The sequence below is a fragment of the Zalophus californianus genome, chromosome X (assembly GCF_009762305.2).
Source record: "Zalophus californianus isolate mZalCal1 chromosome X, mZalCal1.pri.v2, whole genome shotgun sequence".
NCBI classification, from domain to species: Eukaryota; Metazoa; Chordata; class Mammalia; order Carnivora; family Otariidae; genus Zalophus; species Zalophus californianus.
The window spans coordinates 58,967,599-58,994,575 of record NC_045612.1 but is presented as its reverse complement, the minus strand read 5'-3'; the positions used below and the strand labels follow the sequence as shown (position 1 = coordinate 58,994,575).

The 26,977-nt window shown below is 37.2% G+C and overlaps 1 protein-coding gene across 2 annotated transcripts in view; it reads left to right on the top strand.

Annotated features, from left to right (window-relative positions):
• Window positions 1-26,977, top strand: part of APOOL (apolipoprotein O like) — a 123,047-nt gene that overhangs the window by 56,191 nt on the left and 39,879 nt on the right. For both annotated transcript variants that reach the window (XM_027609646.1, XM_027609644.1), the window contains exons 3-5: window positions 22,216-22,335; window positions 25,019-25,073; window positions 26,757-26,855. In XM_027609646.1, the coding sequence (XP_027465447.1) occupies window positions 22,216-22,335; window positions 25,019-25,073; window positions 26,757-26,855 (274 nt within the window). The remainder of the gene's footprint in view (window positions 1-22,215; window positions 22,336-25,018; window positions 25,074-26,756; window positions 26,856-26,977) is intronic.

Below are 26,977 nucleotides of genomic sequence, written 5' to 3'. Positions count from 1 at the left end.
GCGAGAGAGGGAACACAAACAGGGGGAGTGGGAGAGGGAGAGGCAGGCTTTCCGTGGAGCAGGGAGCCTGATGTGGGGCTCGATCCCAGGACCCTGGAATCATGACCTGAGCTGAAGGCAGATGCCTAACGACTGAGCCACCCAGGCGCCCCTGTTGGGAAATTTTTGATTATTATTTCAATTTCCTTGATGGTTATTGGTCTGTTCAGATTTTCTGTTTCTTCCTCTTTCAGTTGTGGTAGTTTATAAGTTTCTAGGAATGCATCCATTTCTTCCAGATTGCCTAATTTGTTGGCATATAGTTGCTCATAATATGTTCTGAAATTTTTTTTTATATTTTCTTGGTGTTGATTGTGATCTCTCCTTTCATTCATGATTTTATTAATTTGGGTCCTTTCTCTTTTCTTTTTGATATATCTCGCTAGGGATTTATTGATCTTATTAATTCTTTCAAAGAACCAACTTCTAGTTTCATTGATCTGTTCTACTGTTCTCTCAGGTTCTATTTCATTGATTTCTGCTCTAATCCTGATTATTTCTCTTCTGCTTGGTTTAGGGTTATTTGCTCTTCTTTTTCCAGCTCCTTTAGGTGTAAGCTTAGCTTCTGTGTTTGAGACTTTTCTAATTTTTTGAGAAAGGTTTGTGTTGCTATGAACTTCCGTCTTACAACCAGCTTTGCTGTATCCCAAAGGTTTTGAACAGTTGTATTTTCATTTTCATTTGTTTCCATGAATTTTTTTTAAATTCTTCTTTAATTTCTTGGTTGACCCATTCATTCTTCAGGAGGATGCTCTTTATCCTCCAAGTGTTTGAGTTCCTTCCAAATTTCCTCTTGTGATTGAGTTCAAGATTCAAAGCATTGTGGTCTGAAAGTATGCATGGAATAATCCCAATCTTTTGGTACCATTTGAGACCTGTTTTGTGACCCAGTATGTGATCTATTCTGGAGAATGTTCCATGTGCACTCAAGAAGAAGAATGTGTATTCTGTTGCTTTAGGATAGAATGCTCTGTATATATCTGTGAAGTTCATCTGGTCCAATGTGTCATTCAAAACCCTTGTTTCCTTGTTGATCTTCTGCTTAGATGATCTGTCCATTGTTATGAGTGGGGTGTTGAAGTCTACTATTAATTTATTCTTATCATTATGTTTCTTTACGTTGGTTATTAACTGGCTGATATAATTGGCTGCTCCCATGTTAGGAGCATGAATATTTACAATTGTTAGATCTTCTTGTTGGATAGACCCTTTAAGTATGATATAATATCTCTCTTCATCCCTTACTACAGTCTTTGGTTTAAAATCTAATTTGTCTGATATGAGGATTACTACTCCAGCTTTCTTTTCATGTCCATTGGCATGATAAATGGTTCTTCACCCACTCACTTTCAATCTGGAGGTGTTTTTATGTCTACAATGAGTCTCTTGTATACAGCATATTGATGGGTCATGCTTTTTCATCCAATCTGATACTCTGTCTTTTGATTGGGGCATTTAGTCCATTTATATTCAGAGTAACTATTCACAGATATGAATTTACTGCCATTGTATTACATGTAACATCCCTGTTTCTGTAGATTGTTTCTTTCTGGTCTATGTTACTTTCGGCTCTCTCTTCACTTACAGGATTCCCTTTAATATTTCCTGGAAGGCTGGTTTAGCAATTACAGATACTTTCAGTTTCTCTTTGTCCTGGAAGCCCTTTATCTCTCCTTACATTCTGAATGACAACCTTGCTGGATAAAGTACTTTTGGCTGCATGTTCTTCTCATTTAGTACCCTGACTATATCATTCCAGCCCTTTCTGGCCTGTCAGGTCCCTGTGGATAGGACTGCTGCCAGCCTGATGTTTTTTTATCATTGTAGGTTAAGAAGTTCTTTTCTTGACCTGCTTTCAGGATTTTCTCTTTATCTCTGAAATTTGTAAGCTTCACTATGATATGTCAGTGTGTTTATCTTTATTGCTTTTGTGGGGTGTTCTCTCTACCTCCTGGACTTAAATGCCTGATTTGTTCCCCAGATTAGGGAAGTTCTCAGCTATGATTTGCTCAAATATACCTTCTGTCCTCTCTCTCTCTTTCTTCTTCCTCTGGGACCCCAATAATTCTAATATTGTTTCGCTCTACAGTATCACTGATTTCTTGAAGCCTCCCCTCATAGTCCATTAGTTGTTTTTCTCTCTTTTCCTCAGCTTCCTCCCTTTCCATCAATTTGTTTTCTGTGTCACTCTCTTCTGCCTCATTTACCTTAGCTGTTAGAGCATCCAATTTAGACTGCTTCTCAGTTAAAGCATTTTTAATTTAGGTCTGATCAGATTTTATTTCTGCACTAAAATATTCTCTAGTGTCTTTTATGCTTTTTTCAAATTCAGTTAGAAACTTTATCATTGTTATCCTGAATTTCAGCTCTGAAATTTTATTTACATCCATATTGATTAGAGCTGTTGCAGAGAGTATTCCCTCTGGTTCTTTCTTTTGTTGTGAATTCCTCCTTCTAGTCATTTTGCCCAGAGAAGAATTGATGAATGAGAGAGCAAAATAAAAAATATCAACCACAGTCTAAGCAAAGTACACACTAGACAGATCCTAGGAGGTTAGAAATAGAAAAAAAAGGAGGGGGGAGAGAATATAATCTCTCAGGTGGTCAAAACATGGTGATCCATTTGGTCCTAGGTGTATTTGGTCTGTTAGAAAACACCAAATCCCAGAATTGTAAAGAAAGTGAAACTTGGATATATATGAAAATAAAATTGAATACAGTGAAAGGAAGGCAAAAATGAAGAATCTATTTCTAAAATATGTAAAAGTGAAAGTTAAAAAAAATACCTAAAAGCAAAGAGTTGATAAAATAAGAAGCTAGTTGAAAAGGAAAAAAAGTGGCAAAGGTAAATTTTAACTGAAAGAATCATGAGAAAAAAATCTCTACTTCTATATACTATTTTCCCTTAGCGCTGGAGTTTTGCAGTTCTGTGTGCTTGGTGAACTTGGTATTCTGCTAATGTTCTAGCTGATCCTCTGGGGGAGGGGCCGCTGTGATGATTCTCTGGTGTCTTTGCCTGGGTGTAGTTGTGCCACTCCTTGCTGGCAGGCCTGGATCAGTGTAACTTGCTCCGTGTTGCTTTATGTGGCCTTTGTTCCCTGAAGGCTTTCTGGGTTGCTTTATAAGATGAAAATCAAAACTGGCAAGCACTCTAATCTCCAGCCCTGGAGATAAAAGATTGTGGCCCACCCTCTTCAGTAAATGCTCAGGGAAAAGCAATGTTCACTTTTGTGTGTGCCGAACTCTGCAGATGCCTGCAGTGTGCAGCCGTGCCAATGCTCCCCTGAGAGGGACAAGTGTCACCGCGGTCCTGTTGCTTACAGGGCCCCCACATGGAGAGTGGTTGAACAATCTTGCCACAGTTCACAGTTTATGATAAACCTAGTTGAGAGCCCACTCCCAGTCTCCCTGGCCATAGCCAGTTTCCCCACTCCAGTGCTTGGGAACTCTCCTGGCTCACGCACCCCCGTTCTTTCTGTGACCCCAGGAATCATGAGACCACACTGTTCCACCTAGGATTCTTCCCTGCTTTGCCATTTGAGCACCTTTCAGGCAGGGATGTCTCTCACTGGTGCAGACTTCTAAAGGTTCTGATTTTGTGCTCCGGGCCTATATCACTTTATGGTACCTGGTTTATGGTGGCTCCCTGTCCCCGCCATTTGTCTTCCACTACATATTCTCTCGGATTCACTTCTCTGCACCTCCTACCTTGCAAAAAGTGTTACTGTTCCATATGCTATCTACAAGAGACTCATTTTAGACCTAAAGACACTTCCAGACTGAAAGTGAGGGGGTGGAGAACATTTAACACGCTGGTGGACCACAAAAGAAAGCTAGGGTAGCTATCCTCATATCAGACAAATTAGATTTTAAACCAAAGACTGTAGTAAGGGATGAAGAGGGACACTATATCGTACTTAAAGGGTCTATCCAACAAGAAGATCTAAGAATTCTAAGTATTTATACCCCCAACTTGGGAGCAGCCAATTATATCAACAAATTAATAACCAAATTAAAGAATCACATTGATAATACATTAAGAGTTGGGGACTTCAACACCCACCCACAGCAGTGCAGAAGATCAACAAGGAAACAATGGTTTTTGAATGACACACTGGACCAGATGGACTTCACAGATATATACAGAGCATTCCATCCTAAAGCAACAGAATACACACACATTCTTCTTGAGTGCACATGGAACATTCTCCAGAATAGATCACATATTAGGTCACAAAACAGGTTTCAACCAATACCAAAAGATTGGGATTATCCCGTGCATATTTTCAGAGCACAACTTTGACCCTTGAACTCAATCACAAGAGGAAATTTGGAAGGAACTCAAACACTTGAGGGCCACAGAACATCCTCCTGAAGAAGGAATGGGTCAACCAGGAAAGTAAAAAGAATTTTAAAAATTCATGGAAACAAACAATAAAAAAAAAATTCATGGAAACAAGTGAAAATGAAAAGAACTATTCAAAACCTTTGGGATAGAGCAAAGCTGGTTTTAAGAGCAAAGTACATAGCAATACAAGCCTTCCTCAAAAAATTAGAAAAGTCTCAAATACACAGGCTAAACTGGGAGCTGGAAAAAGAAGAGCAAATAACCGTAAACCAAGCAGGAGAAGAGAAATCATCAAGATTAGAGCAGAAATCAATAAGATAGATATCAGAAGAACAATAAAACAGATCAATGAAACAAGGAGCTTGTTTGTTGAAAGAATAAGATCGATAAACTCCTAGACAGACTTATCAAAACGAAAAGAGAAAGGACCCAAATTAATAAAATCATGAATGAAGTAGGAGAGATCACGATCAACACCAAGAAAATACCGAAAAAATTCAGAAAATAATGTGAGGAACTATATGCCAATAAATTAGGCAGTCTGGAAGAAATGTATGCATTCCTGGAAATTAATAAAGTACCACAACTAAAAGGGGAAGAAAGAGGTAACCTCAGCAGACCTATAACCAGCAAGGAAATTGAAGTAGTAATAGAAAATCTCCCAACAAACACGACTCCAAGACCAGATGCGTTCCCGGGGGAATTCTACCGAACATTTAAGTTAGAACTAATACCTAGTCTTCTGAAGCACTTTCAAAAAAATAGATATGGAAGGAAAACTTCCAAACTCGTTCTACAAGGCCAGCATTACTTTAATCCCTAAGCCAGGCAAAGACCCCATCAAAATGGGAATTACAGACCAATATCCCTGATGAACATGGATGCCAAAATTCTCACCAAGATACTAGCCAATAGGATCCAATAGTACACTAAAAGGATTATTCACCAACACCAAGTGGGATTTATTCCGGGAATGCAGGGGTGGTTCAAGATTCACAGATCAATCAACGTGATAGGTCACATCAATAAAAGAAAGAACAATAACCATACGATCCTCTCAATTGATGCAGAAAATGCATTTAACAAAATCCAGCATTCTTGACTGAAACTCTCCACAGTGTAGGAATAGAGGGAAAATACCTCAACATCATAAAAGCCATCTACAAGAAGCCCAGAGCAAATATCATTCTCAATGAGGAAACACTGAGAGCTTTTACCCTGTGGTCAGGAACACGATAGGAATGTCCAGTCTCACCACTATTGTTCATCGTAGTACTAAATGTCCTAGCCTCTGGAATCAGAGACCAAAAAGAAATAAAATGCATTCAAATCGGCAAAGAAGTCAAAATCACTCTTCACAGATGACATGATACTTTATGTGGAAAACCCAAAAGACTCCACCCCATAATTGCTGGAACTCATACAGGAATTCAGCAATGTGGCAGGATATAAAATGAATGCAAAGAAACAGTTGCTTTTCTATACACTAACCATGAGACAGAAGAAATAGAAATTACGAAATCGATCCCATTTATAATTGCAGTAAAACTATGAGTTATGTAGGAATAAGTCTAACCAAAGAGATAAAAGATCTGTACTCCAAAAACTACAGAACATTTATTAAAGAAATTGAGGAAGACACAAAGAAATGGAAAAATACTCCATGTTCATAGATTGGAGGGATAAATATTGTTAAAAGGTCTAGGCTACCTAGAACAATCTATATATTCAGTGCAGTCCCTATGAAAATACCATCGACATTTTTCAGAGCTGGAACAGACAATCCTAGAACTTGTATGAAACCAGAAAAGACCCTGCATAGCCAAGGGAATGTTGAAAAAGAAAACCAAAGCTGGGGGTGGCATCACAATGCCTGACTTCAAGCTATATTACAAAGCTGTAATCATCAAGACAGTATGGTACTGGCACAAAAACAGACATATAGATCAATGGAACAGAATAGAGATCCCAGAAATGGACTCTAAACTCTGTGGTCACCTAATCTTCAACAAAGCAGGAAAGAATAGCCAATGGAAAAAGGACAGTCTCTTCAATAAATGATCCTGGAAAATTGGACAGCCACATGTAGAAGAATGAATGTGGACCATTTTCTTACCCCATACACAAAGATAAACTCAATATGTTTGAATGACCTAAATGCGAAAAAGGAATCCATCAAAATCCTAGAGGAAATCACAGGCAGCAATCTCTGACCTCAGCCACAGCTACTTCATTCTAGGCATGTCTCGAAAGGAAGGAAGCAAAAGCAAAAATGAAATATTGGGACTTCATCAAGATAAAAGGTTTCTGCACAGCAAAGGAAGTAACAAAACTAAAAGGCAGCCTACAGAAGTGGAGAAGATATTTCAAATGACATATTACATAAATGGTTAGTATCCAAGATAGATAAAGAACTTATCAGACTCAACACCTGAAAAACAAATAATCTAGTCAAGAAATGGGCAGAATACATGAACAGACATTTCTCCAAATTAGGAGAGATGGGGAGAAGATATTTGTAAATGACATATCAGATCAAGGACTAGTATCCAAAATCTATAAAGAACCTAACAAACTCAATATCCAAGGAACAAATAATCCAATCAAGAAATGGGCAGAAGCTATGAACAGACATTTCTCCAAAGAAGACATCCAAATGTCCAGCAGACAGATGAAAAAATGCCTCACATCCCTTGACATCAGGGAAATACAAATCAAAACCACAATGAGATACCACCTCACACCACTCAGAATGGCTAAAATAAACAACTCAGGAAACAACATATGTTGGTGAGGATGTGGAGAAAGGGGAACCCTCTTATACTGTTGGTAAGAATGCAAGCTCATATCCCCACTCTGGAAAATGGTCTGAAGGTTCCTCAAGAAGTTAAAAATAGAGCTACCCTGTGTCCCAGCAATTGCACTACTAGGTATTTACCTCAAAGATACAAATGTAGTGAATCGAAGGGGTACTTCCTCCCCAATGTTTATAGCAGCATTTTCCACAATAGTCAAAGTGTGGAAAGAGCCGAGATGTCCATGGACAGAGGAATGGATTAAGAAGATGTGATATATGTATACACACACACACACACACACACACACACACACGAATATTACTCAGCCATCAGAACAGATGAATACTTACAATTTACATTAACATGGATGCAACTGGAGGGTATTATGCTGAGCAATATAAGTCAATCAGAGAAAGACAATTATCATATGGTTTCACTTATATGTAGAAATAAGAAATGGGGCAGTGGACCGTAGGGGAAGGGAGGGAAAATAGAATGGGAAGTCCTCAGAGAGGGAGAAAAACCATTAGAGACTCTTAGGTATAGGAAAGAAACTGAGGATTGCTGGAGGGGAGGTAGTTGGGGGCACGGGGTAGTTAGGTGATGGGCATTAGAGGGCATGTGATGTGATGAGCACTGGGTGTTATATGCAACTGATAAATTATTGAACACTACATGTGAAAAAGAAACAAAAAACAAAAGGAGGGGCACCTGGATGGCTCAGTCAGTTGAGTGTCTGACTCTTGGTTTTAGCTCAGGTCATGATCTCATGGGTCCTGAGATCGAGCCCTGCATTGGGCTCCACACTCAGTGGGTAGTTTGCTTCTCTCCATCTTCCTTTACCTCTTTCTCTGCTCGTGTGCTCTTTCTCTCTCTGTCTCTGAAATAAATAAATCTTTTTTAAAACTCTAAAAATATGGGGTTTGAAGAGCTTCCACATTGAACACATGGATATGTGGGGAGGATGGTGCACCTGGAGAGGGCATGGAAGCTACATTCCCTTTCCCCACACCTTTACCTATGCACCTCTTCTATTTGGCTGTTTCTAAGTTACTTCCTTAATAATAAACCAGTGATCTAGTAAATAAGTAAGTATGATCAAGTAAGTAAATAAACTGCCTAGTGAGGGTTATTTGGCTGCAGAATGTCTTGGGTTTTATCTGTCTGAATGTGTCCTTGCTACCCCCTCATTTTTGAAACAAAGGTATTTTATTGAGTATATAATTCCCTGTTGCATTACTCTCTTTTGGCACATTGAAGATATTATCTTGTGCATTGTTGTTATTGAGAAGTCAAAGTTTTATCTAACATTTATTCCTTTGAAGGTAATCTAGTCTCTGCCTTTTTTAAAAGATTCTTTCTTTGTCATTGGCATTATGGAGTTTTACTATTATATATCCAGTTGTGGATTATTTTTTTGGTTATCCTACTTAGGATATGTTGGATTTCTGAATCTCTGAATTGTTTAGTTTAGTCCTGGAAAAATCTTGGCCATTATGTTTAAATATTATCTCTGCCCCTCTCTTTTCATTCTGTCTTACATATCTGTTTCATTTTTTTTTATTTCTTTGCATAGTTTCTTCAGATTTACCAATTCACTAAATCTCTCAATAACTGTATCCAGTCTATCAATTGAGTTCTTTTCTATTAACTTTTTAATTTTATTCCAGTATAGTTAACATATGCTGTTATATTCATTTCAGGTATTCAATAATATACTTATTAAACAATTAAGCAATTCTCTACATTACTCAAGTGCTCATCATAAGTGTACTAGTTAATCCCAATCACCTGTTTTACCCATCTGTCCACCCACCTCCTATCTGGTAACCATCAGTTTGTTATCTATAGTTAAGAAACTTTTTTTTGTCATTTGTTTTCCTTTGCTCATTCCTTCTGTTTCTTTTATTCCACATATGAGTGAAATCATGTTATTTGTCTTTCTCTGACCAACTTATTTCACTTAGCTGTATACCCTCTAGCTCCATCCATATCCTTGCAAATGGCAAGATTTCATTGTTTTTATGACTAAATAATATTCTGTTGTGTGTGTGTGTGTGTATCACATCTTTATCCATTCATCTGTCCATGGACATATGGGCTACTTCCGTAATGTGGCTGTTGTAAATAATGCTACAATAAACATAGGGGTGTATGTATCTCCTTGAGTTAGTGTTTTTGTATTTTTTGGTTAAGTACCCAGTAATGTGATTACAGAGTCATAGCATAGTATTATTTTTACCTTTTTGAGGGACCTCTAGACTATTTTTCACAGTGGCTCCACCAGTTTTCATTCCCACCAAACAGTTCACAAGAGTTCCTTCTTTTCCACATCCTCAACAACACTTGTCTTCTCTTACATTTTTTATTTTAGCCATTCTGACAGGGGTAAGTTGATATCTCATTGGGGTTTTGATTTGCATTTCCCTGATGATGAGTGATATTGAGCCTCTTTTTATATGTCTGTTGGCCATCTATATGTCTTTTTTGGAGAGATGTCTGTTCATGTCTTATGCCCATTTTTCAACTGGATTATTTGTTTTTTGGGTATTGATTTTTATAAGGTTTTTTATGTATTTTAGATACTAACACTTTATTAGATACATCATTTGCAAATATCTTCTCCCATTCAATATGTTGTTGTTTAGTTTTGTTGCTGGTTTCCTTTGTTGTGCAAAAGCTTTTTATTTTGATTAGTCCCAAAAGTTTATTTTTGCTTTTATTTCCCTTGCCTCAGGAAACATAGCTAGAAAGATGTTGCTACAGCTGATGTAAGAGAAATTACTGCCTCTGTTCTCCTCTAGGACTTTTATGGTTTCATATTTAGGTTTTGAATTCATTTTGAATTCATTTTTGTGTATGGTGTAAGAAAGTGGTCCAGTTTTATTCTTTTTCATGTTGCTGTCCAGTTTTCCCAACACCATCTGTTCAAGAGACTTGTCTTTTTCCCATTGCATATTCTTGCCTCTTTGGTTGGAAATTAATTGACTATATAATGTGGGCTTATTTCTGGATTTCCTGTCTGTTCCATTGATCTATGTGTCCAGTTTTCTGCCAGTACTACTCTGTTTTGATTACTATAGCTTTGTAGTATAACTTGAAAACTGGATTGTGATACCTCCAGTTTTATTTATCTTTATCAAGATTGCTTTTTCTATTTGGGGTCTTGTGTTTCTATACCAATTTTAGGATAATTAGTTCTAGTTTAGTAAAAAGAAATGCTGTTAGTATTTTGATAGGGATTACATTATATTTGTAGATTGCTTTGAGTAGCATAGACATTTTAACAATATTTGTTCTTTCAATCCATGAGCATGGAAAGCCTATTTCTTAATATCATCTTCAATTTCTTTCATTAGTGTTTTATAGTTTTCAGAGTACAGGTCTTTTACCTCTTTAGGTAAGTTTATTCCTCAGTATTTTATTATTTTTGGTATAATTGTAAATGTGATTGGTTCCGTAATTTTCTTTTCTGCTGCTTTATTATTAGTGTTTGGAAATGCAATAGATTTTTCTACATTGATTTTGTGTCCTGTGACTTTACTGAATTCGTGTATCAGTTCTAGTAGTTTTTGATGGAGTCTTTAGGGTTTTCTATATATTGTATGTCATCTTCAAATAATGAAAGCTTTACTTCTTCCTTACAGATTTGGATGCCTTTTATTTCTTTTTGGTATATGATTGCTGTGGTTGAGACATCCAGTAATACAGTGAAAAAAGTGGTGGGAGTGGACATCCTTGTCTTTTATTCCTGATCTTAGGATAAAAGTTCTCAATTTCCCCCCATTAAGTATGATGTTAGCTGTGGGTTTTTCATATAAAGCCTTTATTATGTTGAGGTATGTTCTCTCTACCCTGATTTATTGAAGGTTTCTATCTTGAATGGATGTTGTATTTTGTCAACTGCTTTTTCTTTGTCTATTGAAGTGATTAACTGGTTTTTATCTTTTCTCTTTGATGATCATGTTGATTGATTTACAAATATTGAACCATCGCTGCATCCCAGGAATAAATCCCACTTGATATTGGTGAATGATTTTTATTAATAATATAGTTGGATTTGGTTTGCTTCTATTTTGTTGAGGACTTTTGCATCTATGTCCATCAGAGATATTGGACTGTAGTTCTCTTTATTATAGTGTATTTATGTGGTTTTGGAATCAGGGTAATGCTGGCTTCATAGAATGAATTTTGACGTTTTGCTTCCTCTTCTACTTTTTGGAAAAGTTAGAGAAGAACAGGTATTAACTCTTTAAAATGTTTGGTAGAATTTTCCTGTGAAGCCGTCTGATCCTGGACTTTTGTTTGTTAGGCCTTTTTTTTTTTTTTTGATGTTGTTTATTTCATTGAGAGAGTTAGTGAGAGAGAGAGCATGAGCAGCAGGGAGAGGGAGAAGCCGGCTCCCTGTGTAGGACTCAACCCCAGGACCCAGGGATCATGACCTGAGTTGAAGGCAGACACTTAACTGACTGAGCCAACCAGGTGCCCCATTGTTAGGCCTTTTTTGATTACTGTTTTAGTTTCATTGCTGGTAATTGGTGTGTTCAAATATTCTGTTTCTTCTTCCTTCAGATTTTGTAGGTTATATGTTTCTAGGAATTTATCCATTTCTTCTAGGTTGTCCAGTTTGTTGGACAATATAATATTTTATAATATACTTTTACAATGTTTTTTTATTTCTGTGGTGTTATTTCTCCTCTTTTCATTTTTGATTTTGTTTATTTAAATCCTCTTTTTTTTCTTTTAATGAGTCCGGCTAGAGGTTTATCAAATTTGTTGATCTTTTCAAGGAACCATCTTGTGGTTTCATTGATCTTTTTTATTTTGTTTCTATATCATTTATTTCCACTCTAATCTTTATTATTTCCTTCTTTGTTCTGGTTTTAGGTTTTGCTTGTTCTTTTTCTAGGTTCTTTAGGTAGTTAGGTTTTTGAAAAATTTCCTTGCTTCTTGAGGTAGGCCTATGCTGCTATAAACTTCCCTCTTAGAAATGCGTTTGCTGTATCCCAGTTATTTTGGACCTTTGTGTTTTCATTTCCATTTGTTTCCATGTAATTTTTGACATCTTTGATTTTTTGGTGAACCCGTTCATTGTTTAGTAGCATATTATTTAACCTCCATGTATTTGTGCTCTTCCAGATTTTTTCTTTTGGTCAGTTTCCAGTTTTAATAGTATTGTGGTCAAAAAAGATGCATGGTATGACTTCAGTCTTTTTGAATGTGTTGAGACTTGTTTTGTGTCCTAATATGTAATCTGTTCTGGAGAATGTTCCATGTGCTCTTGAAAAGAATGTGTATTCTGCTGTTTTGGGATGAAATGTTCTGAATATATCTGTTAAATCCATCTGTTTGACTGTGTCATTCAAATCCCATTCCCTTTTTGTTTTCTGTTTAGATTATCTGCCCATTTATGTAAGTGGGATGTTGAAATCCCCTACTGTTACTGTATCACTATTGATCATTTCCTTTATATTTGTTAACTGTTTTAAGTATTTGGGTGCTCCCATGTTGGGTGCATATATATTTAGAAATGTTATATATTCTTTTTGATTTGTCTCCTTTATTATTACATATTGTCCTTTGTTAGACTGTTTTAACATCTGTTTTGTTCAATACAGTGTTGCTGCTCTGGCTTTTTATCAAGATTCATTTTTATGATAAATGTTCTTTGCCTTCCCAAACTTTCAGTCTGCGGGAGTCTTTAGTCCTGAAATGAGCCTCTTGTAGGCAGCACATGGGTGGATCTTGATTATTTATCCTCTCTGTCACCCTATGTGTTTTGACTGGAGTATTTAGTCCATTTACTTTCAAAGTAATTACTGATAGGTATTTATTACCATTTTTTTACTTGTATTTGTGTACTTTTTTTTTCCTTGCTCTCTTTCATGGTTTGCTGGTTTTTGTTAGTGATTTACTTGGGTTCCTTTCTCTTTATTCTTTACTTATCTATGACTGGTTTTTGATTTGTGCATACCATTAGGTTTACAGATCACATCTTTTGTATATAGCAGTCTATATTAAGTTGATGGTTGCCTATATTTGAACCCATTGTTTAGTCATCTGTCCCCAGACTTTAGACATATGGTATCATATTTTGCATCCTTTTGTGAAACCCTTCACTGCCTTTGCAAATTTACTTATTTTTACTGTTTTTGTACTTATTTTTAATTTTCATACTTTTACTTATGATCTTTCCTTACCACTCAGAGTCCTCTCTAATATTTCTTCTAGGACTAATTTAGTGGTTATGAAGTCATTACATTTCTGTGTGTCTTAGAAATTCTTTATTTCTCCTTTATTCTGAATGATAGCCTTGGTGAATAGAATATTCTTGGCTGCAGATTTTTCCCTTTCAGCTCATTTCATGTATCATGCCATTGTCTTCTGGCCTGAAATATGTCTGCTGAATAATCTGCTATAGCCTTATGGAGTTTCTCTTGTATGCATGTATCTTTTTTTTTTCTCTTGCTACCTTTAAAATTCTTTATCACCATTTCTTGCCATTTTAACTATTATGTTTCTTTTTTTAAATTTTATTTTATTATGTTAGTCACTCATTAGTTTTTGATGTAGTGATCCACGATTGTTGTTTTCTTATAACACCCAGTGCTCCATGCAGTACGTGCCCTGCTTAATACCCATCACCATGCTAACCCATCCCTCCACCCCCCTCCCCTCTAAAACCCTCAGTTTGTTCCTTGGAGTCCATAGTCTCTCATGGTTCATCTCTCCCTCCAATTTCCCTCCCTTCATTTTTCCCTTCCTGCTCCTAATGTCCTCCATGCTCTTCCTTATGTTCCACAAATAAGGGAAACCATACGATAACTGACGTTCTCTGCTTGACTTATTTCACTTAGCATAATCTCCTCCAGTCCCATCCATGTTGATGTAAAAGTTGGGTATTCATCCTTTCTGATGGCTGAGTCATATTCCATTGTATATATGGACCACATCTCCTTTATCCATTCATCTGTTGAAGGGCATCTTGGCTCTTTCCACAGTTTGGCTATTGCAGACATTGCTGCTAGGTACATTGGTTTGCCTGTGGCCTTTCTTTCCACTACATCTGTGTCTTTGGGGTAAATACCCAGGAGTGCAATTGCTGGGTCATAGGGTATCTCTATTTTTAATTTTTTGAGGAACCTCCATACTGTTTTCCAAAGTGGCTGTACCAACTTGCATTCCCACCAACAGTGTAAGAGGGTTCCCCTTTCTCCACATCCTTTCCAACATTTGTTGTTTCTTGCCTTGTCAGTTTTTGCCATTCTAACTGGTGTAAGGTGGTATCTCAATGTGGTTTTGATTGAATTTCCCTGATGGCGAATGATGATGAACATTTTCTCATGTGTCTGTTAGTCATTTGTATGTCTTCTTTGGAAAAGTGTCTGTTCATCTCTTCTGCCCATTTTTTGACTTGATTATTTGCTTTTTGGGTGTTGAGTTTGAGAAGTTCTTTATAGACCTTGGATACCAGTCCTTTATCTGTAGTGTCATTTGCAAATATCTTCTCCCATTCTGTGGGTTGCCTCTTTGTCTTGTTGACTGTTTCCTTTGCTGTGCAGAAGGTTTTTATCTTGATGAAGTCCCAAAAGTTTATTTTCCCTTTTGTTTCACTAGCCTTTGGAGATGTATCTTGAAAGAAGTTGCTGTGGCCAGTGTCCAAGAGGTTACTGGCTATGTTCTCCTGTAGGATTTTGATGGATTCCTGTCTCACATTGAGGTCTTTCATCCATTTTGAGTTTATCTTTGTGTATGGTGTTAGAGAATGGTCAAGTTTCATTCTCCTGTATATAGCTGTTCAATTTTCCCAGCACCATTTATTGAAGAGACTGTCTTTTTTCCATTGCATATTTTTTCCTGCTTTGTCGATGATTATTTGACCATAAAGTTGAAGGTCCATTTCTGGGCTCTCTGTTCTGTTCCACTGGTCTATATGTCTGTTTTTGTGCCAGTACCATGCTGTCTTGGTGATCACAGCTTTGTAATATAGCTTGAAATTGGGCAACGTGATGCCCCCAGCTTTGTTTTTCTTTTTCAACATTATCTTGGCGATTCGGGAACTTTTCTGATTCCATACAAATTTTAGGATTGTTTGTTCTAGCACTTTGAAAAATGTCATTGGAATTTTGACCGGGATGGCCTTGAAGGTATAGATTGCTCTGGGTAGCATAGACATTTTAACAATGTTTATTCTTCTGATTCATGAGCATGGAAAGTTTTTCCATCTTTTTGTGTCTTTTTCAATTTCTTTCATGAGTGTTCTGTAGTTCCTAGAGTAGATCTTTTACCCCTTTGGTTAGGTTTATTCTGAGGTTTCTTATGGTTTTTGGTGCTATTGTAAATGGAATCGTTTCTTTAATTTCTATTTCTACAGTTGCATTGTTAGTGTATAAGAGAGCAACTGATTTCTGTGCATTGATTTTGTATCCTGCCACATTCCTGAATTGCTGTGTGAGTTCTAGTAATGTGGGGGTGGAATCTTTTGGGTTTTCCACATAAAGTGTCATGTCATCTGCAAAAAGAGAGAGTTTGACTTCTTCTTTGCCAATATGAATACCTTTTATTTCTTTTTGTTTTCTGATTGCTGTTGGTAGGACCTCTAGTACTATGTTGAACAATAGTGCCGAGAGTGGGCATCCTTGACATGTTCCTGATCTTAAGGGAAAGGCTCTCAGCTTTTCCCCATTGAGGATGGTATTCCTTGTGGGTTTTTCATACATGGATTTTATGAACTTGAGGAATGTTCCCTCCAACCCCATTTTCTGAAGAGTTTTAATCGGAAGAGGATACTGTGTTTTCTCAGATGCTTTTTCTGCATTAATGGAGAGGACCATGGGGTTGTTCTCTCTCCTTTTATTAATGTGTTCTTTCACATTGATTGATTTGCAAATGTTGAACCACTCCTGCCTCCCAGGGATAAATCCCACATGGTCGTGGTGGATGATCCTTTTAATGTATTGTTGGATCCTGTTAGCTGGGACTTGTTTAGTATTTTGGAATCCATATTCATCAGGGATATCGGTCTGAAATTCTCCTTTTTGATGGTGTCTTTGCCTAGTTTGGGGATTAAGATAATGCTGCCTCATAGAATGAATCTGGAAGCTTTCCTTCTGTTTCTATTTTTTGAAACAGCTTCAGGAGAATGGGTATTATTTCTTCTTTCAATGTTTGGTAGAATTCCCCAGGGAATCCATCAGGCCCTGGACTCTTGTTTTTTGGGAGGTTTTTGGTCACTGCTTCAATCTCGTTACTTGTTATTGGCCTATTCAGGTTGTCAATTTCTTCCTGTTTCAGTCTCGGGAGTTTATAGGTTTCCAGGAAGGCATACATTTCATCCAGGTTGCTCTGCTTATTGGCATATAGTTGTTGGTAATAATTTCTAATAATTGTTTCTATTTCCTTGGTGTTAGTCGTGTTCTCTCCCTTTTCATTCATAATTTTATTAATTTGGGTCCTTTCTCTTTTCTTTTGGGTAAGTCTGGCCTTTGATAAGTCTGGCCAGTGGTTTATTGATACTACTAATTCTTTCAGAGAATCAGCTTCTAGTTTCGTTGATCTGATCTACTGTGTTTCTGGTTTCTAATTCATTGATATCTCCTCTAGTCTTAGTTATTTCACTTTTAATGTGTGGCTTAGGCATCATTTGTTTCTTTTTCTCTAGTTCTTTAAGATGTAGAGTTAGATGGTGAATTTGGGATTTTTCTCTTTTTTTGAGTGAGGCTTGGATGGCTATGTATTTCCCCCTTAGGACCGTCTTTGCAGTATTCCGTAGGTTTTGGACTGATGTGTTTTCATTTTCATTCATGTCCATGAATTGTTTAAGTTCTTCTTTGATTTCCTGGTTGACCCAAACAGTCTTGAGCAGAGTGGTTTTTGACTTCCAAGTGTGTGAATTTCTTCCAGATTTTTTCTTGTGATTGAATTCCAGTTTTAAAGCATTATGGTCTGAGAAGATGCAGGGAATAATCTCAGTCTTTTTGTATCAGTTGAGACCTGATTTGTTACCCAGTATGTGGTCCATTCTGGAGAAAGTTCCATGTGCACTCGAGCAGAATGAGTATTCTGTTGTTTTAGGGTGGAATGTTCTGTATAATGAGGTCCATCTGGTCAAGCGTGTCATTCAAAGCTCTTGTTTCCTTGTTGATTTTCTGCTTAGATGATCTGTCTATTGCTGAGAGTGGAGTATTGAGGTCTCCTACAATTAATGTATTATTGTCAATATGACTCTTTATTTTGGTTAACAGTTGGCTTATGTAGATGGCTGCTCCCATGTTGGGGGCGTAGATATTTACAACTGTTAGATAGATCTTCTTTTGGATAGACCTTTTAAGAATGATATAGTGTCCTTCAGTGTCTCTAACTAGTCTTTAGTTTAAAATCTAATTTGTCTGATATAAGAATTGCTACCCCAGCTTTCTTTTGAGGTCCATTGGCATGGAAGATGGATCTCCACCCCTTCACTTTCAGTCTGGATATATCTTTAGGTTCACATTGAGTCTTTTGTACACAGCATATGGATCGTTCCTGTCTTTTTATCCAGTCTGCAACCTTGTGCCATTTTATGGGCGCATTTAGGCCATTCCCATTGAGAGTGATTATTGTAAGATATGAATTAATTGTCATCATGTTGCCTGTGAAGATGTTGTTTTTATAGATTGTCCCTGTAAATTTCTTTTCTGTATCACTCTTGGGGTCTTTCTCCTTTTATAAACCCCCCTTAATATTTCTGGCAGGGCCAGCTTAGTGGTCACATATTCTTTCGGTTTCTGCTGGTCATGGAAGCTCTGCATCTCTCCATCCATTCTAAATGACAGCCTTGCCGGATAAAGTATTCTTGGCTGCATGTTCTTCTTGTTTAGTACCCTGAATATATCTTGCCGGGCCTTTCTGGCTTGCCAGGTCTCTGTGGATAGGTCTGATATTATTCTGATATTCCTCCGTCTGTACATAAGGAATCTCTTCCCCTTGACTGTCCTTCAGATGGTTTCCTTGGTTCTAAGATTTGCGAGTATTACTATTACATGCTGGAGCATTGGCCTGTTTTCCTTGATCTTGGGAGGGTTCGTGTCTGCCTCTAGGATATGAATGTTTGTTTCATTCACCAGATTAGGGAAGTTCTCAGCTACGATTTGCTCAAATATATCTTCTAGTCTTCTCTGTCTCCACCCCTTCAGGGATTCCAGTAATTCTGACATTGGAACGTTTCATGGTGTCACTTATTTCTCTGATTCTATTTTCATGTTTTCTGAGTTGTTTTTCCCTGGCCTCCTCTTTTCCCTTTTTGTCTATTATTTGGTCTTCTAGGTCACTAATTTGTTTTTCTGCCTCACCTACCCTACCTGTTAGATTATCTAAATTAGATTGGATCTCACTGATTTTTAAGCATTTTTAAGTTCTGCCAATTCAGCTTTCATTTCTGCCCTTAGAGACTCTATGTTGCCATTAATCGATTTCTCCATTCTAGCTATTGTCTTCACAATTGCTAGCCTGAATTTCATATCTGACATCTTGGTTATACCTGAATCCATTTGTAAGTCTGTGGCATAAGTCATAATCTCTGAGTCTTTCCTATTTTGGGGGTTCCTCCTCCTAGTCATTCTGTTGAGGGGTGGTTGAGGGAATGTACAGTGTCCAAATTATTGATCAGAACCCAAGCAAGATGCACCTGTTTTCTAGGGACCTTAGGGTTGCTGTCCTCTTGTTTTCCCTCTTGTCTTCTGGGGGAGGGGCCTGCCATGCTGTTACTCAGGCTACCCTTTTTGGGCAGAGTTGCCGTGACCCCTGTGGCAGGGTTTGGGCTTAGTGAAAACCGGTTTTTGGGGGCTTTTGTTCTCTGGCAGATTTCCGTGGCATCTGTGTCTCTTCTGAGAGAGCAGAAGAGACTGTTTCCACCTCTCTGCCTCAGAGCAAAGAGATTGCAGTCTGTTCTATGCATCACTGAGCTCTCCAGGCCACACTATCTCTGTTTCTGTCGGTGCTGCTATAAACTGCAGTCCTGGGTTATGTACCCCTCAGGAGCATTCCCAGTTCTCGCCTTCAGGTTTGGGCACATCTCTGCTCTTTGTTCTTCTAAAACCGCCAGCCCCCCCCCCCCCCCCCCCCCAGTTTACACGCTCAGCCCTGCTGCTCCAGGTTTCCGTCTGGCGGCTGCCCTAAAGTCCTTTTCCCGTTGCTCCTGGTCTGCGAGTCTGTTCCCCGTCCCCAGTGCATGAGACTTTCACTCACTGGCAGTGTAGGATCCCCACGGCAGACTCCTTCCCTGTTCCATTTATCCTCTGATATCTGCCCACAGAATCACAGCTCCCCGCTTCTTACATCGAAACCAACCGCCTGTAATACTCTGTAGAGAGCCACATCTGTCTTCTTATATCTCAAGCTGATTTCCTCAGTGTTCAGAGTAGCCTCATAGATACCCAGCTTAATTCTGGGGACTGGTTGGAATAGGGTGCCCTACTCCTCCATCATCTTCCTCCCCCCATTATGTGTTTTGGGTGTGGACCTCCTTGGGATGAATTTTTGGGGGATATCTGTGCCTTTTGGATCTGGATATATGTTTCCTTCCCCAGATTAGGGAATTTTTCAGCTATTATTTCTTCAAAACACTTTTCTGTCCCCTTTTTCTTTTCAGGTCCATTTAATGTGTATATAATGAATTTGTTGGAGTCACTGAGTTTCCTAAGTCTATCCTCATTTTGCATATTTCTTTTCTCAATGGCTTAGTTTGATTACTTTTCATTACTCTGTCTTCCAGTTCATTAATTTGTTTCTCTGCTTCCTCTAGCCTGCTATTAATTATGTCAAGTTTATTTTTCATTTCATGCATTGTGTTCTTCATCTCTGATTGGTTCATGTTTGTCTATTTGTTAAGTTTTTCACTGATATCTGCTCTTTTCTCAAATCTAGTGCATATCTTTATGATAATTACCTTAAATTTTATATCTAGCATTCTACTTGTATCTGTTTCACTTAGTTCTCTTGATGTAGTTTGGTCCTGTTCTTTCATTTGGGACATATTTCTCTTGAGTCTTCATTTTGTCTAACTCTGTTTTTGTGTATTAGGAAAGTCAGCTATATCTCCTGCTCTTGAAAGTAGTGGGCGGGCTGCCCACTTTTATCAAGGTGGTACTGGTGGGTTCTGAGACTGGCGCTGTATGAGATTGGTTCAAAAAGCATGCATGGTTAGGGGGCATAGTTTTAGCAATGTGTGCACATAGTCCTCAGGCGGTGATCAGCCACTACTTCCAGGACTAAGGCCCTGCAAAATGTGCGGGTCAGGGGATGCATTATTGGTGAGGTTTATGCTGGTCTTCTGGGGGAGGGGAACCACAGTTCTGGGACTGAGGCAAGCATGACTGCCAAATCACAGGGCAGAGGGCTTGGTGTAAGAAAGCAGTGAGTGTCAGCGTTGCACTGGTTCCTTCAGGTGGCCTTGTGTTTATGCTAAGAGGCAGGGGAGGGAAATGTCACCTGCCAGCTCCTTTATTCCTGGAAGGCTCCCCCTGGGATCCCTGCCTATATGGGATGTGTTCTGAGATGAGTAAAGAACTCTCCTTCCTGTATGCACCAGGCATTTTCCACACTGCTGCTTCTACACTCGATCTCAGCAGGCTGCTTCTAGTGCTGTCTCTTTAAGGGTAGGACTCAGCTTCCTAATGCTCTCAGGGGTCTCCAGGAGCCAAGACTGATTTTTAGCATTCCAAGCTTTAAGTCCCTCTAGTTTAAAAACTCACAAAATTTGACCCCTCTTGCTTTCAAAACCAAATGTTTTGGGGGTTTGTTTTCCCCATGGAAGCTCCCCACTGTGATAGTCTTTTTTTTTTTTTTTCTTGCCCTTCTCTGCCCCCTAGACTCCCTCTTGACTGGATGCCCAGGGCCCTTTTAGCTCCCCACCATGTCTCTGCCCATCCTACCCTTTTTGTTGTGGTCTCTTCTCTACCTTACTCATGGAATTTGTTCTGCCAGCGTTTGCATCATTTTTTGGGTTATTTTACACTTACATCAGTGTTATTTAGTTGTATCTGTGGGACCAAGCAAACTTAGGGTCCTTCTACTTGGCCATCTTCCCAGCCTCCCAATTGAGATCTTTATTTACGTTTTTAATTTCCAGTCCAGAAGTTCTCTGTTTTCATTAGTTTTGGTAACTTTTGTAGTCTCTTCCTCTTAACCCATAGGTCCTTCGTTTATTTCTTTAAAAACAAGAATAAATGTATTTGATATTATATATTCTAACATATACATTCTTTGTGGATCAGAGTCCGTTTGTTGTTTCTGCTATGTCTTGTCCAGATACTTCCTTGTGTTTTTAACTTTCTTTTCCTTCTTTGTGTTTTCTATTTTTTCTTTTAATTATGGGCTCATATTTCTTGGAACTTTATCTGTTGTAATTCTTTGACATCTTGGTAGCTTCCTCCAGGGGGGAGATATTTATTTTGTTTCTGCCAAGTATATGTGGGGGCTACTAGCTTGGGAGTACTTTAAATGTATTCTTGTTTGAGATTTCTCATATTATCCAGTTAGTTTTATTCTGCAGGTTATATGAGCTATCACTTGTGTTTGCCAATGGAAATACTTCTTTCCTCTCTACTTGGTGCCCAATCTTTGAGACAGTCAATTTTCCTAACAGTTCTTTGGAGTGAACTCTTTATTTCTAGTTAACTCTTAAGCTGAGGATGTAAAACTTTGAGATACCAACTAATAGGGTCCTCACTTAGGTTGCCCACCTTAAGCTTTTTCTAGGTTTTGTTTCCTGATTCCATACTCTTGAACCATCCTATTTTAAAGCAAATGATTACAAGGTAAAAGCTGACTTTATTGTTTATCTCTGCATTTCTGTTGTTTTTTAGTCTAGGATTCTGAACAGTCTTTATAACAGCTTACTGGATCATTTCTCCCATTTAAAATGTTTTTAAAAATATTTTATCAGCATTTTTAGTTGCTTTTAGCAGGAAGGTTGATGACTTCTCTTCAGTTTTACTGAAAAAGGAATTCCAGCTGTTTCATATTTTTAACATGAACTTTTTTTGCCTCTAGCTCCCCATATATACTGCACCACCTCTGCAGTCTAAATATGTTGAAGAACAGCCTGGTCGTTTACAAATGGGCTTTGCATCCATCCGCACTACAACTGGTCATTATATTGGCTGGTGCAAGGTAAGTAAGTTCTAATAGTGGTTTAATGTTGGAGGTTTCTGATTTGTTCAGACAGATGATTCTTCTGTTGCATTTGGTATTGACAGAGGTTACTCAGTGACGTTCATCAGGTGAATGGGTTGATCTAGAGGCCCTAAGACAGTTTCATTCTCATCTTTAGTACCTTGTCACAGATAACTAGAAGGCTAGGCTCAGCTAGGAATGTTGACTAAAGCACCTACATGTGGCCTATCAGGCATGGTGATCTCAGCATAGTCAGATAACTTACACAGGCAGTTCGAGGCTCTTACAAGAGCCTCGAACAATAAGCTGCTTATTTATCATCAGATGTCCAAGAAAGTTACTTCTACAGCATTCTATTTTTAAGTCACAAAGGCCAGCCCAGTTTTAAAGGGAGTGAAATTAGATGCCACCTCTCATTATGAGTAGCAGCAAAGAATTGTGGCCATATTTAATAATATTTAATCTACCGTACCACTACTACATAGATTAAGATAGTTGAGCAAGCATTTATGTTATTTTTCATGTATAGTTGTTTGGCTACTTACAAGAAGTTCTGAAATTATTTCTCAATTGTTCCTTACTTGACTAAGGAAAATGTTAACTAGGTGGGTTTAGCTCATAAGACCATTCTGAATATAGTCAGCTATTGGGAAAAATAGAATTCATCTGACTTTAATACTTAGCTTTAAGTCAGCATTATCTAGCAGCAGAGTGATGGAGTAAGCTGATAAAATATTGATATTTCACTATCCTCACAACAACATAGGTGTGTTAGCATCAACATTTCCAATGTCATTTTCATCATTCTGACCTAATAACCACACAACTTTTTCTCAGATATAACCTATCCAATTGTAAACCTTTGTTCTTTTTTGTTTCTAATCCATTCTTTTTTCAAAAAAGATTCTAATGATTTTATGAAACACTAAATGTGAATTCTGGTCATTCCAGATGATATTTAAAACATCTGATGAATACATGGTGTTATTTTTTTAAAATTTGTGTCTGTCAGACAACTCTAATAGTATTAGTTGTATTATACACTCTTAATAGTTTGATCTCAGAGGAGAATATATTAACTAATTAGGGTTTGAATCATGCCCCTAACTCTATATACCAACAACCGGGTGATTCATACTTAAGCCTCCTGAGATCTAATTTTCCATAGTGTTCTCAAATTTGTTTTCAGTGAGGTAAATTGTTCCTGAAAGATCCTTAAATTGCTATTGTTACTATCACCCAGTTTAAGACTAAAAGAACTTTTATTCTGTTAATACGCTAAAGTGAATAGGTTGAAGAAGGACACTTTGAATGCATTTCATCTTCAATGTAAATAACTTTTTTTGATTTTCCCCTAAAAACATAATCTATTCTTTAAAAATTACTTCTGAGTCAAATTGCATTCTGCATTAAACTTAGAATCTTGCAGGGCATATTCAGTTTCTCCTCCTCTCCTTAGTGTTTGCAAATTTAGGTAGCAGTGAGCCACAGTGGTAAAAGTGAATTCCTAAACAAGCTAAGGAAGACTTCCCAAAAGAAGTGACTAGTTTTCTTCCTCAACAGCTACATGATTTTCAGTCAACCAGTCAATAGGTATTATAACTTCAAAGGTGAGGTTTTCTCAAAAGAGTCTTTAAAGAGAAGTAACTCAGTGACAGTTAAGGTCTGTGCTGGTTTATACAGCTTGAAACCACAATGAAGGGATGAACCTCTACATCTCTGATCATCATGAAAATATCTGAAACAAGGTTACTAATACCGAGATATCACAATAGTAATGACTTATCTCTTTACTGTGTAATATAACTACTTCTATGTTCTTTGCTTTAAAAATCCTTTTTGTTTTTATACCATGATTTCATAGCAGCTAGTTCAGAGATAGAGACCATATATTTCAGTTACGTTTTCTGGTTTCTTCAATATTGTACAGCATGACTATGGGTAAATCATTCTCTGCCTTCATTTTTCTTCTGATGTAATTGAGATGGTACCTATCACTCAGTAAATTAATGTAACCATATTTCTTGCATTGAAATAAATTCGTTAGAAATAGGTAAAAGAGCAAATTTGATTTAAAACTTTAATCACTTCAATGGGTTAATATAATCTTGATTTGTAGAGAATTTATATTCCTATGTAAAAATAATATAAACACTAGTGTGTGTAGGATGATTTCTATCCTGAGATAAATGTCTTATTTAGGGTTTTTTGCCATTCTAATGCACACTAAGAAAAAGAGGATGAAGTACTTTCTTTAGGTTTGTTGTTACTACTTTCTTCACAAATCATTATGGGATTGCTACCACATGTTTATTAATCAGATGTTGCTTCTCAGCAAATACCTCTATCCATGATTTATTTAAATTCCATTCATTTTTCTAAATCTTTATAAAATAAGATGATAAATCTTTGTATTTCTGCAATAAATTATCTGTGAGATGCTCTACTTATAGGCATTACTTGTTTATATGAGGAAAATAGTAAACAAGTATTATCCATGTTAAACAGAATGAAAAGCAAGAAATGAAGCTAAGTTCGAGTATTCTCATGTGAATAAATGGGAAAGTTAGATTTGAGTGCAATGCTAAGTCAACATTTTAATATTGATGAATGTGGAATATTTGATTTAATTATCAAAATCTTCAAAAATGCAGATGTCCTTTTTTTTCTTTTTGCTTAGGGTGTTTATGTGTTTGTGAAAAATGGAATAATGGATACAGTACAATTTGGGAAAGGTAGGTGAGTGAACCATCCATAATTAGAAATGTTCTATCGTCTTTTTAACTTGCAAGGTTTAAATGTGAGAAAAAATAAAGGTGGTAAGTTATTCATTATCATGTTTTACCAACTGAGAAGATACTCTGTAAAGCACTTTATGATAACAATACCAAAGTAATAGTACCTATCATTTATTAAGCAGTTACTGTATGCTAAGGCACTACGGTAAGCATTTTACACAATTTATCTAATTTAATTTCTATACCAAGTCTATGAGTGTTGGTATTATAATTATTCCCCTTTTCTTCAAGATTTTATTTACTTATTTGAGAGAGAGAGAGTGCAAGTGTGAGTGTGAGCAGAAGCAGGGGAGAGACAGAGGGAGAGGGACAGCAGACTTCATGCTGAGCACAGAGCCCGACACGGGGCTCGATCTCATGACCCTGAGATCATGACCCAAGTGGAAACCAAGAGTCAGACACCCAACTGACTGAGCCAACCAGGTACCCCTATAATTATTTCCTTTTTACAGATAAGGAAACTGAGGTTTAGAAAGGTAAAGTAGGTTGCCAAGGTCACATAAGAAGTAAGTGGCAGCACCTGGACTCAAACTGAGGTCTGTTTTAGCTGCAAAGCCCATGTTATATACTCAAAGCATAAATTGGAAACATGTCTACATTGTTATCAGTTAGTTTAAATAGGTGCTATTTGCTGTTAAAATCTGTAGAATTTTGCTATCTATTGCTAGGAAACACTAATACCAATCAGTTACTCTAGAATATTTGAGCTAATGTTGGAAAGCAATTGTATTTGATTCTTTATTTTGATAATGGTATTTGACAGTAGATATATCTTCCTAATATTCTTGGCCTATGCCAGTTGTTAAAATAAATGTGTATGGGAGACAGAAAGATCAGCTAAAATTTTAAATGTCTCCATGATGTTGATGACCTGTAAATGTATTATCATTACTTAGGGTTTGTAGGAATTAATTCCAAATTGTATTCCTCATCAATCTTGAGGAATATGATTAAATAAGTGATTGCCATTAAATAATTAACGGTGATAGAAGAGTCTGTTTTTTTTGGGTTGTCTGGAAACAGAAATAATTTAAATATATAAAAAGCCGAGAAATCTAGACTTGTGCCTGCTCTTCATCTACTTTTGGTCTAGGCTCACTTCTCCTCTTGATCATTGGTTTTAATCAAGAGCAATGGCTGCTGTGGGTATTGGGGAGTGATGGCAAGCAGGGCCTACAAGCTACATGTATCCCTTGTCAGTTATTCAAAGTTCCTTAATAAAGTATTTCTATTCCTACTAGATCCTATCAAAATTTGAAGAGGTAAGTCCAGAAGCATTTCTGTTAGAGAGATAAGTACATACACAGTCATGCATTTATTTTATAGTAATCCAAGCTAAGGTGTGAACTCTAGCATCATATTTCCTTAAAGAGTAATAGTTGCCTGTATTAAGAAAACAATTATTAAATCAGCTATGGAAGGAAGATTTTATTTTGTAGCAAGTAACTATTTTAACTAGCTTTTTCATTTGCTGCTTAAATCATTATTTTTGTAGCTTTTTTTGAAGAGTGTTTAAACCATCTTCTGTCTTAGCAAATCTCTTTAGCATTTCTGCATCATATATAGAATGCCTAATTTTAGTAAGTCATTTATATTAATTTTTAACTTATTTCTTAAAAGATGCGTATATCTATCTGAAGAATCCACCTCGAGATTTTCTTCCAAAACTTGGAGTGATTACAGTTGCAGGATTGGCAGGCTTGGTTTCAGCAAGAAAAGGTAGGGTTTAAAAAAATACATTTTTTTCTTTCAATGCCATTATGTTCTGAATTATACTATCATGGGAAAACCTCATATCCTTTATTGAATATTGTTAGGATAGGGAACTATAAAGATTTTTA